The sequence below is a fragment of the Scylla paramamosain genome, chromosome 10 (genome assembly GCF_035594125.1).
Source record: "Scylla paramamosain isolate STU-SP2022 chromosome 10, ASM3559412v1, whole genome shotgun sequence".
In the NCBI taxonomy this organism is placed as follows: Eukaryota; Metazoa; Arthropoda; class Malacostraca; order Decapoda; family Portunidae; genus Scylla; species Scylla paramamosain.
Window position 1 is genome coordinate 10,328,562 of NC_087160.1, and position 12,806 is coordinate 10,341,367.

Sequence of the window (12,806 nt, forward strand, 5' to 3'; positions counted from 1 at the left end):
TTTTCAAGCAGAAACTATAATTTGCATGGACGACAAGACTGTTTTAAGAAGCGTGTGAGTGCGAGGAGAGAGAGAGAGAGAGAGAGAGAGAGAGAGAGAGAGAGAGAGAGAGAGAGAGAGAGAGAGAGAGAGAGAAGGATGTTGGGGAGTAAAGGAGGAGGAAAGAGAGGGAACAGAGAGATTGTGGTATAAAGGCGAAAGGTGGAGGAAACATGAGAGAGAGAGAGAGAGAGAGAGAGAGAGAGAGAGAGAGAGAGAGAGAGAGAGAGAGAGAGAGAGAGGTGAGTACAGGATGGGAGATAAGTAATGAAAGGAAGAGGACGAGGAGGAGAAGGAGGGGCATTGTAGGGGCAGGTGGAGGAAGGGAGGTAAAGAAAAAAAGGGCAGCGAGAAGAAAATTAGGATGATGATGAGGGCGGTGATGGATTTTTGAAGGGACAGGAGGAGGAAAAGAGAAGGAGGAAGAGGGACAGCTGTAGAAGTCTGAACAGAGAGGGGGGATGGGGGGAGACTCAGGCTATGGCAGGAAGGAAAGGAAAGCAAATGAAGACGATACTTCTATTGAGCCTCGGTTGGAAAGGAAGAGGACGAGGGAGGGAGTGGTGAAGGGGCGGCTCTGATGTGGTGGGTGTTTGGCGGTGAGTGGGAACAGGACCGGATGAATGTTGTGTTTCCTTTCATTTGGTGGTCATTACCCTGAGAGAGAGAGAGAGAGAGAGAGAGAGAGAGAGAGAGAGAGAGAGAGAGAGAGAGAGAGAGAGAGAGGTGGGGGGAGGAGGGAGGCGCACATAATTTTCATACAATAGCACAATGAATAAAGAAATAAAGAGCATTGTTTACTTTTATGGCATTCGGATCATGTACTATTACGTGATTTACTCAGATAATGTATAGCACGTGTGTAGAATATAGGTGGGTAAGGAAGAACAATGCAGTGAGTAAGTAGGGTGATTGTATTGTGCCAGCTCCCACGCCCTCCCCTCTGTCAGGTATATCCGTGACCACTTATTTTTTCCCCTGTATTATACAATGCACCTTGTTATGCCGCGCCTTGAAATCATCAGTTGTAATAGTACAGTGAATATTCAGTAACACGGGGTCATTTCTAGGTTTCCCGTGACATGTAATGGTGATTGATAGTGGTGTTTTGCCATTTCATACCACCTGCCAATGTTTCCTTGTTTCAATTGTTGTGTGTATGTGTGTGTGTGTGTGTGTGTGTGTGTGTGTGTGTGTGTGTGTGTGTGTGTGTGTGTGTGTGTGTGTAGATTTTCTCACGTACGTAAAGTAAAACAGATGGAAGGAAGTAGGAAAGGAAGAAAAGGCCACGCGACCATGCCACACTCCTTCCCTCCTCCCCTTTTCTCTCTCATTTCCTCCCAATCTCTAACAGGTGTTTAGTGGAGGGGGAGTAGACAGGAGACAGGGAGATTTGCTCTGAGGAAGGGAAGGAGAAGTGGACAGGAGATATGTCGAGTTACCACGAGGGAGGTGAAGTGGGGCAGGGCAAGGGTTGGGAAATAGTAGGGGGAGGATGGGGAAAATTTTAGTAGGGATAGATGATGGGGGGTGTAGGAATCGGGCAGCAGGTGAGGGCGGGACGGGCCGGGCGGGGGTGTGGAGGGGCGGGTACAGCACCACAACACCTGGCCGCTTCTTTGTTACGTCACGGTTCCCTGCCCCCACGCCGGAAGCTGCTCCTACGTCACGTCTGCCCCACTCTCCCCAGCCCGCCTCGCCTCACCCTCTTCTTCCCCACCCCCCGTGCTGCACCTCGGTCACACCCCGTCACACTCACACCCGCGCCCATTCACACACCATCACCTGCACACCTTCAGCACACACACTCACACTTTTCACGCACACTTCCTACCCTTCTCACCACATACCTTCACCCCATTACACGCTCCTACACCTACCCACGCGCAAACATTCAGCCCGCAGCTCGCCCCCACCCTCACCCCTCCACCCCGCCGCACCCCACCATCAGCGCCAGTCTTTCTGATACATATATTCCATCTTGACAGTAACCGCAGAATTGCACACATCCCTTAGATGACGATCCATTCTCCTTCTCTTCTTCCTCCGCGTTCTCCTTCTTGACAGTAAAACAATGGCGGAGTGTGATAAGTTGGCACCCACACCGTTAGGTCAGACGCCCCCGAAACCTCCAACTTGGGTTCAGATAGAGAGTGGTGTGTGTGTGTGTGGGGGGGGGGTTGGCACTCCTACGCTAAACGCTGCTACTGTGTGTGTGCTTTCTTGCAAAGTGTGCAGTACACTACCCTTAAGTATTAAGTTTCTTTGTACACACCAGTCATATGTGTTAATGTAATTTAGACAGGTGTTGATAAGATGTATGCGTAGCTTCTCTCTATACGCTGCAGTCCAAGGTATACGCTGTCTTCGGCCCAGTCTTTCTATGCATACGCAGTTGTTGTACCTTCTCGCATTCTAGTGACGGGCTGCTTTGGTCCAAGTGGACATCAGTAGCCATTATAACTTAGGTCTTGGGCGATACTAAAATTAAACAGCTGGGATCGTTGAAGAAGAAAAAAAGTAAACCTAAATGATTTTGACTGCGGTGAGTGAGAAGACATCACAAGGGAAGGAGGACTGAAGAAGAAAAACAATGAGGAAAGAAAGAGAAAAATGCAGTGGGTATAAAGAGAAAGTATCAGAACAAGCTTTTAACCGGACCGGCCAAACTTGTACGCATTAAAGCAGCGTTAAGTAAGCAAGACTAGCCGCTTCATACCAGCCTTAGCGTATACCAAACAGTAATGCATTATACCACACTGAAACACGCCGCTGAGAAAACACCTCCTTCAGTGCTTGAGAGAGTCCATAGAGGAGCGTTCGTAAAGATAGACTCAGGAACACAGACACAGGTAACTGACACCCACTCATCCTCGGCTCTCGCATCATTACCTGCCGGGATTCCTGGAGCCGCCTGTGGTTGAACCTGGTGTAAAGGTGCGGCTGGGAAAGTGATGTGCTGCCGAAAAGAGAGAGTGGGAGAGAAAGGAAAGAGGGACGAAGAGAGATAATATTGAAGAGAATAAGATGACAAGATTTATGAAAGATGAGGAAGAGAAGTAAGAGAAAGGATGTTAGAGGATAGCAAGGAGGGACGGGTATGAGAGGTTAGGAGACGATGAGGACGATGAGGAGATAAGATAAGGAGGAGAAACGAGGCAAGAAGATAATGGCAGATGAGAAACTGGCGTAAGGACGGAAAGGAAATCAGGATGGAAAGGAGAGAGAGAGAGAGAGAGAGAGAGAGAGAGAGAGAGAGAGAGAGAGAGAGAGAGAGAAAGAGAGGTGTGAAAGGAGTAGTAAGAGGAGGTGGTTTGTAAAACTTTTGTTTTTGGCTCAAGTCAGGGACGGCCCTCTCGACCTCACCTCCCGCGCCGTGGGGAGATCCGCCTGACCTCCACCGACAGGGCACAAGAGAGAGAGAGAGAGAGAGAGAGAGAGAGAGAGAGAGAGAGAGAGAGAGAGAGAGAGAGAGAGAGAGAGAATTATTTCTTCTATTGTTCTGCTGCACACACCAATATAGGCCGACTTTCTCCCAAGGCCGAGGTCCGCTGCATATTAGGCTCTTCCCTCTTCTTCCTCCGCCTCCGCTGCTACAGACGGACAGGTTTCTGACAGATCCTTTGTGATGGCAGGACCCTAGCAGCTAGGCAGGGAGGGGGACCGACCCATCCTGCTGCGAGCTACCCTCCCTCCTACTGTGTCCCGGGCATGGCGGAGGAGGGGGTCGCCTATCCATGGTCCGTCGCTGTGCCCCCGCCGCCTCGTCTTGCTGACCGCCTAAACACGCCATCTCAGGGTCTCGGGTTACGCTGGCTACCAACAAAACAACCTCTAAAGTAATAGGCAGCGTGGCAGGGCGCCGGGGAACAAAAGGAACAGTACAGTACAATCTCTCTCTCTCTCTCTCTCTCTCTCTCTCTCTCTCTCTCTCTCTCTCTCTCTCTCTCTCTCTCTCTCTGAATAGTCCTTGCTGCGTCCTCGGCATTGTGTTGTATCCTGTGTTCTTCCTTTTACGAGGCTGTGGTATGTCGGGACAGCCACGGCGGAGGCTCAAGGGCGTGGATTAGGGATCGCCGGGTCATGCCTTCCCTTTATACTGGTCGAGTGGCTTTAAAACAACCTCAGCATTGTCTGTCAACGGCCAGTGCAGACCGGCGGACGAGCACTGTGTTACGGGCTGTCAGTTCCTTGACTGACAAACACAACACACGTCAAATCCTTGGCCAGCATTTTGAGATCGCCTTGTTTCTCGCAAGGACTGATCACAAAGATCTCAAACATAATTAGTAATCGAATTCTTATAGATATCTTTGTTCTCTTGAACCACGGAAACCCCAATAACGTCCACTACAGTGTTAGTAGTCGAGATAGACACGTGAACGTTAGAGAGTGAGGCCCTTGGCTGATTGTTGTGACGTAAGGCGTCAAGGACGGGGACTTTTTTTATGTAATCCTCTCCATCACCATTATTAGCACCACCACTACCGACAACACCATCTCCATTACCATGATAATTAGCAGCTGCAGCTAAAACGTTGACCATAAACAATAATGTAAAAAAAAAAAGTGAGGGGAATCAGCTCTTTCGTGCCCATGATGCGGTCACGAGCGCAGGGTGAAAGGGGGTGAGGGTGTTGTAGGGGCGGGGCGGAGGGTACGCAGGATGGCCGGCCGTGCGGGGTGCGTCGTGTACGTATACGGGATGCATGCCGGGGATAGCTTTGTGTGTGTGTGTGTGTGTGTGTGTGTGTGTTCCATCAGTGCTAATGTAGAGAAAGTGTGTGACAAGGATGCTGCTGGTCCTGCCGATACTATTGCCCCTTGTCCTCCTATCTCTCTCTCTCTCTCTCTCTCTCTCTCTCTCTCTCTCTCTCTCTCTCTCTCTCTCTCTCTCTCTCTCTCTCTCTCTCTCTCTCTCTCTCTCTCTGTGTGTGTGTGTGTGTGTGTGTGTGTGTGTGTGTGTGTGTGTGTGTGTGTGTGTGTGTGTGTGTGTGTGTGTGTGTGTGTGTGTGTGTTGCTTAACTCATAAAAGGTTAAGGTTTGTGTACTAGGTTTTTTTAAGGCAAATCCCATGTTACGTATATAATAATCTAACACATATATATGACTTTCACCCTCCTTCCGTATCAGCATCTACTGAACTGTGTCAACATGCATATCACACTACTTATATCAACCCTTTCATCTATTCACGGACACAAGAACATCAGACTTCTAAATGACTGTCTATATAATTACATATATTTAGTCATTCACCTATTTAAAAATGAGAGGTATTGAGTGGATGCTTGGTAGACATGCATTTGCTTCTCCGGAGGGGTGTCACTAAGTTGGTGCCTCTGTATTGCAGGGCGTGAACCAGGACAAGCTGGGCATCTACATCAAGAGTGTCGTGCCAGGCGGAGCAGCGGACCAGGTAAGGGAGTGCCCACCAGGAAGTCTCTCTCTCTCTCTCTCTCTCTCTCTCTCTCTCTCTCTCTCTCTCTCTCTCTCTCTCTCTCTCTTTACTCTTCTATTTTTTTTTCTTCTTTCTCCGTCGTCTTCCCGTGTTTCCTTTCTCATATATGATGTCATGTAGTATTTGGTTGCTGCTGCTGCTGCTGCTACTGCTACTGCTACTACTACTACTACTACTACTACTACTACTACTACTACTACTACTACTACTACTACTACTACTACTACTCTCTCTCTCTCTCTCTCTCTCTCTCTCTCTCTCTCTCTCTCTCTCTCTCTCTCTCTCTCTCTCTCTCTCTCTTCCCGCGGCTATAGTTCAAGGCTTATTATTCATGGGTTTACTCAGTATTATATATATTTTTTTGTGCATTGTTTTTCTTCCCTAACTTCGAGAGTAGCCAACCCGCCTACCCGCTGCCAATGGCTACTCGGCCTTGGTATTAAACACAAAAACACAACTAACGTTACTTTGAACTAAACCCCCCCCCCCTCTCTCTCTCTCTCTCTCTCTCTCTCTCTCTCTCTCTCTCTCTCTCTCTCTCTCTCTCTCTCTCTCTCTCTCTCTCTCTCTCTCTCTCTCTCATACGCCATAATGGATGAGTCATGTCTCTCTCTCTCTCTCTCTCTCTCTCTCTCTCTCTCTCTCTCTCTCTCTCTCTCTCTCTCTCTCTCTCTCTCTCTCTCTCTCTCTCTCTCTCTCTCTCATAGCCGTCGTAGAAGAGTCGTGTGTGTGTGTGTGTGTGTGTCTAGTCAGAGCAAATCACGTCGCCACACGCTGATACAAGTCACCCTTTCTCCAATTTAATCCTTCGTTTACTCATCTTTCCCACGTCCTTCCCTTCATCCTTTTTCGTGACTCTCTCTCTCTCTCTCTCTCTCTCTCTCTCTCTCTCTCTCTCTCTCTCTCTCTCTCTCTCTCTCTCTCTCTCTCAAAACTACATATTTGAAGATGAACAGGACCTTTTACCTTCTTTTTATCTCCATTCCCTAGTCCTTGGTCTCTCTCCCTTTTTTATCCCCTCCCTCTTCCCTCCGTTTATCAATCTCCCTATCCTTTAACCGTCGTCTCCATCACCTCTTTCCTTCCATCACCACCTTTCACTGTCCTGCCCTCGCTCCCTCCTTCCTTCACTCGGTGCTGCACGTGTAGCTGCTCCCCCTTCCGTGTCGTCCTCACCTTGATCCCTCATCTCCTGTCAACCCCTGCCTCACCTGTCTTGCTTCCTATCACCGACTCCTCCATCAAGGTCACCATTACAAGTGTAGCGTGCTTAACTCTCTTTTAGGTGTAGATGGGATATAGCCTCTTGAATATTACATTTATTATTAGGCTGATTTATTGATATCTTGAGAGGTAATTATTCCAGGACATAATTATCAATCATTGTCTTCACCTGTTACACATGTTGAGGTGAGCAAGCATAACTTTTTAAGGTGTAGGTGTGATTTATTTATCAGTTTTCTTTGTTTCTTAATGTGCAGTTATTCACTCTCTCTCCTATTATTCAGTACCTCTCTCATTACCATGCTATCATCCCTGGTGTCCCTCTAGATCAATCCTTAACTTTTTTGTTCAAAGTACTGCCCCTGCTAACATTTTACAAGTGGTTGGATAACTCCAGTCTTAATTGATTTTTGCTTTGTACGAGTATCACAAATCTTGCATCTTATGGAATTATGCTCTGGGATCATCAGTAGTATTAGCCTGTCAGGAGTGTGTTGTTGAACAGAAAACAATAATGAGAGAAAGTTCATAGCAGTGTGCAGATGGGAAAGAGAGAGAGAGAGAGAGAGAGAGAGAGAGAGAGAGAGAGAGAGAGAGAGAGAGAGAGAGAGAGAGAGAGAGAATGTCATATTTATTCAGTGAATTTTTATAGAATTCACCTATGTAATATTTGCATAGAACAAGCTAAATGTCACTGCAATGGACCATTAAGTTTTGTGGCATCACTGGAGAATGCAAACCTTTTCCATTACCGTACCATGTGACTACAAAAAAATAATTAAATAAATAAATAAATAAATAAACAAATAAATAAATAAAACTCACTTTTGTTTGAATGAGTAGGACATTTGTTGATAAGTTGCATCAATAGCTATGCATCACTATTACTATACTATTACTACTAAATAAGCCTATGAACTTATTCTGTGTCAACTCCCCAGGACGGGCGACTACAGGCGGGCGACCAGCTGTTGTCCGTGGATGGCAAGTCGCTGATCGGCATCACACAGGAGCGTGCAGCAGAGTACATGATGGAGACAGGCCCTGTGGTGACCCTGGAGGTGGCACGCCAGGGAGCCATCTACCATGGCCTGGCCACCATCCTCTCACAGCCCTCACCACATGCTAACCGAGGTGGGTGCACACACACACACGCACACGCACACAACACACACGCAGTGAGTGGGCAGGTGCATGTATAAGCACGCATACAAGTGAAACGTGTTTTGTCAGTAAATCTGTCATCATCGTCGTCAATTAAGTGTCAGTTAATACTGAAGTTTCTTGTCACTTTTCTTACTGGGTTACTACAACAACAATTACTATTACTACTACTACTACTACTACTACTACTACTACTACTACTACTACTACTACTACTACTACTACTACTAGAATATCTAGTTCTGATATTTTGAGTGCTTTACTTGAGTACTATTTAGAGTATAATCTGTCAGTTTTCCAAGCAAGTAATGCAAGAAAAAGGTAGGACTAAACCTGGACCTGAGAATATCATAGGATAGATATTCTTATGTATACTGTGCTGATATCATATCAGAGGTTCATGTACAAGTATTATCTCTGTGATAAGTTTACTGGTGGATCTCAATCATAACTTGGCTGTCCTTCACTACCAAGCATGAAATACTCCTCTCTGAAAGGTGATGGGTGGCGAGCAGCATGGTAGATGTACTAACAATACAAGTAGTACTGTTACTACTAAGAGATGTAAAAGTGTTTGGTCTGACCCTTGACTGACATTCTCTCTCTCTCTCTCTCTCTCTCTCTCTCTCTCTCTCTCTCTCTCTCTCTCTCTCTCTCTCTCTCTCTCTCTCTCTCTCTCTCTCTCTCTCTCTCTCTCTCTCTCTCTCTCTCTCTCTCTCTCTCTCTCTCTCTCTCTCATACCTGTTCCACAGTGTAACCATGGCCATTACCCAGACAGTCGTATGAGTTGCTCATTTTGACTTGCATTTGGTTTCCAATTCAAATAAGATATTTTCTTTATCACAAAAAATAACTTCTTCCCTTAATAATATTTTGGGCTGTTACTCAACAATCCATGGTGAATTTGAACAGTTTGTGCATTGCACTTATGAAATGGGTTCCTAAGTATTTTTTTTTTCATGATTAGTTTAAAGCATATACTCTACTGTAGTGACAGTCATATTAGTTGAATTGTGGAAAGTAGATACAACAAATTATTTGTCTTGTTCATGAGGAAAATATCCCTCTAAGTATGTTACTTAATAGACAGCATTTTTACCAGAACCAGCTCGTAAGGGCTAAGTAAATAGACTTGGTCATTGGTCAGGATTTGAAACCCAACCACTGCAGCAAGCATGAGGCACAAGGGTTTTTTTTTTTTTTTTTTTTTTTTTTTATGTAGGAAGGATACTGGCCAAGGGCAACAAAAATCTAATAAAAAAAATGCCCACTGAAATGCCAGTCCCTAAAAGGGTCAAAGCAGTGGTCAAAAATTGGTGGATAAGTGTCTTGAAACCTCCCTCTTGAAGGAATTCAAGTCATAGGAAGGTGGAAATACAGAAGCAGGCAAGGAGTTCCAGAGTTTACCAGAGAAAGGGATGAATGATTGAGAATACTGGTTAACTCTTGCGTTAGAGAGGTGGACAGAATAGGAGTGAGAGAAAGAAGAAAGTCGTTGTGCAGCGAGGCCGCGGAAGGAGGGGAGGCATGCAGTTAGCAAGATCAGAAGAGCAGTTAGCATGAAAATAGCGGTAGAAGACAGCAAGAGATGCAACATTGCGGCGGTGAGAGAGAGGCTGAAGACAGTCAGTTAGAGGAGAGGAGTTGATGAGACGAAAAGCTTTTGATTCCACCCTGTCTAGAACAGCAGTATGAGTGGAACCCCCCCAGACATGTGAAGCATACTCCATATATGGACGGATAAGGCCCTTGTACAGAGTTAGCAGCTGGGGGGTGAGAAAACTGGCGGAGACGTCTCAGAACACCTAACTTCATAGAAGCCGTTTTAGCTAGAGATGAGATGTGAAGTTTCCAGTTCAGATTATAAGTAAAGGACAGACCGAGGATGTTCAGTGTAGAAGAGGGGGACAGTTGAGTGTCATTGAAGAAGAGGGGATAGTTGTCTGGAAGATTGTGTCGAGTTGATAGATGGAGGAATTGAGTTTTTGAGGCATTGAACAATACCAAGTTTGCTCTGCCCCAATCAGAAATTTTAGAAAGATCAGAAGTCAGGCGTTCTGTGGCTTCCCTGCGTGATATGTTTACCTCCTGAAGGGTTGGACGTCTATGAAAAGACGTGGAAAAGTGCAGGGTGGTATCATCAGCATAGGAGTGGATAGGACAAGAAGTTTGGTTTAGAAGATCATTAATGAATAATAAGAAGAGAGTGGGTGACAGGACAGAACCCCTGAGGAACACCACAGTTAATAGATTTAGGAGAAGAACAGTGACCGTCTACCACAGCAGCAATAGAACGGTCAGAAAGGAAACTTGAGATGAAGTTACAGAGAGAAGGATAGAAACCCGTAGGAGGGTAGTTTGGAAATCAAAGCTTTGTGCCAGACTCTATCAAAGGCTTTTGATATGTCCAAAAGCAACAGCAAAAGTTTCACCAAAGTCTCTAAAAGAGGATGACCAAGACTCAGTAAGGAAAGCCAGAAGATCACCAGTAGAGCGTCCTTGACGGAACCCATACTGGCGATCAGATAGAAGGTTGTGAAGTGATAGATGTTTAAGAATCTTCCTGTTGAGGATAGATTCAAAAACTTTAGATAAGCAGGAAATTAAAGCAATAGGACGGTAGTTTGAGGGATTAGAGCGGTCACCCTTTTTAGGAACAGGTTGAATGTAGGCAAACTTCCAGCAAGAAGGAAAGGTAGATGTTGACAGACAGAGCTGAAAGAGTTTGACTAGGCAAGGTGCAAGCACGGAGGCACAGTTTCGGAGAACAATAGGAGGGACCCCATCAGGTCCATAAGCCTTCTGAGGGTTTTAGGCCAGCGAGGGCATGGAAAACATCATTACGAAGAATTTTAATACGAGGCAAGATGTAGTCAGAGGGTGGAGGAGAGGGAGGAACAAGCCCAGAATCGGGTCCAAGGTAGAGTTTTTAGCAAAGGTTTGAGCAAAGAGTTCAGCTTTAGAAATAGATGTGATAGCAGTGGTGCCATCTGGTTGAAGTAGAGGAGGGAAAGAAGAAGAAGCAAAGTTATTGGAGATATTTTTGGCTAGATGCCAGAAATCACGAGGGGAGTTAGATCTTGAAAGGTTTTGACATTTTCTGTTAATGAAGGAGTTTTTGGCTAGTTGGAGAAACAGACTTGGCATGGTTCCGGGCAGAAATATAAAGTGCATGAGATTCTGGTGAAGGAAGGCTTAAGTACCTTTTGTGGGCCACCTCTCTATCATGTATAGCACGAGAACAAGCTGTGTTAAACCAAGGTTTAGAAGGTTTAGGACGAGAAAAAGAGTGAGGAATGTACGCCTCCATGCCAGACTTGTATCATAAGGGATCACCATTGATTCTCATTGTTTGTTGACATGTTTCTCTGTCAGTATATTACCACATGTGGCAATATAACTGTTTTACAAACAGCACATTGGACATTTAGCCATCTAGCCCACTATCTATTGATGATACATATTACCTTCAATCAAACAGTACTGAATAGTGGTGTGTCTTGTAATCCAGTGTATCCTGCTTTGATCTTCAAGATGTATTTGTTACCTTTACTGCATGATACAATATGACACAGCACACGATGATTTCTGGTATAACCTGCATGGTATGGTGCAAGATTGGTAACCTTGCTGTGTCAAGTTACCAGTTATTGGGGAATTTGTAACTGGCATACTATATGACACTGGTATAACATGAAGAATGCACTTCATGAACCATTATATGTTTCACTGAATGAACTCGAAATAGCTGTGTTCACACTAATGGGATAGTAGTACAAAATGTTATTCAGGTTCCCAACATACAGTGTTACTTAGTTCTGGCAAATAACCTGCAGTCAGGACTAAGTTAGTATGGAGAGACAAGAAGGCATACCAACCTCCACAAGTCCTCACAGCTGCTGTGCCAGTATTCATTGTGGTCAATTTTGGAGCCTAGAGTAATGAAAAATATTTTGACAGGTGTACAACCAAAAGTTTAAAAACTCTACTCTATGTAATTAATTTCTCAGTATGTGGATTCTCTCTCTCTCTCTCTCTCTCTCTCTCTCTCTCTCTCTCTCTCTCTCTCTCTCTCTCTCTCTCTCTCTCTCTCTCTCTCTCTCTCTCTCTCTCTCTCTCTCTCTCTCTCTCTCTCTCTCTCTCTCTCTCTCTCTCTCTCTCTTGTCTCACACTTTACTTGTCCTCCCTGCATGTTTCCTTCTGTTTAGGTATACAGATATATTCCTTATTTTACAAAGTAAGGATGTGTGATGGAGAAATTGAGGTTGTGACTTCTGAACTAAAGATTGAGCATTCAGTCCTTTACTGCCATTTTGGACAAGTAGTAACCCTACTTCTCTAATACTGGTAGACTTCCATTTCACTTATTTCCATTTCCCTTATAAAGTTGTATTCTCTTATATATATACAAATATAAGACTAACAGAGACGTACTCAATGTCAGAGAGAGGGTTTGAGTCAACACTTTTTAGGAATTAATTGCATGTGGACTGAAGGAAAGAACTCTAGCACCCCTATACTCTTCCTTTGCCTTTTGCTGTAGTTGGGAGTATGATTCTTAAAGCACCAGATGGAATGGATGAGCAACTTACTAGTTATAAAATGCTTCACTAATTTGTATGTTTGTGTCTGTATGTGTATGTATGTGTGTATGGAGAAAGGGAGAGAGAGAGAGAGAGAGCTAAGCAAGCTACTAACCATTCTAGCATCACTGCGGAAGACGCAGCAGCGAGTGGAGGACGTCCCTCGCACTGCCATGACTAACAGCCACTCGACACCTAACATGGGCGGCTACAACGAGCGGCTGGTGGACTGGAACCAGCCCCCACGCCAGCACCCCATTCCTCCCACCTCCTCCCACAGCTCCCTGATGGCCAGGTCTAGCCCCAATCTGGCAGCTCAACCAGAAGGTACAGAT

General features: G+C 45.4%; 1 protein-coding gene across 9 annotated transcripts in view; it reads left to right on the top strand.

The window, feature by feature from the left end:
* The window catches only part of LOC135104229 (afadin-like), a 213,835-nt gene that overhangs the window by 186,947 nt on the left and 14,082 nt on the right, over positions 1-12,806 (top strand). For 7 of the 9 annotated variants that reach the window (XM_064011375.1, XM_064011378.1, XM_064011376.1 and 4 more), the window contains 3 exons: positions 5,393-5,458; positions 7,666-7,858; positions 12,595-12,798. In XM_064011375.1, coding sequence (XP_063867445.1) covers positions 5,393-5,458; positions 7,666-7,858; positions 12,595-12,798 — 463 coding nt within the window. The remainder of the gene's footprint in view (positions 1-5,392; positions 5,459-7,665; positions 7,859-12,594; positions 12,799-12,806) is intronic. The other 2 variants (XM_064011380.1, XM_064011381.1) reach the window with 1 other exon arrangement.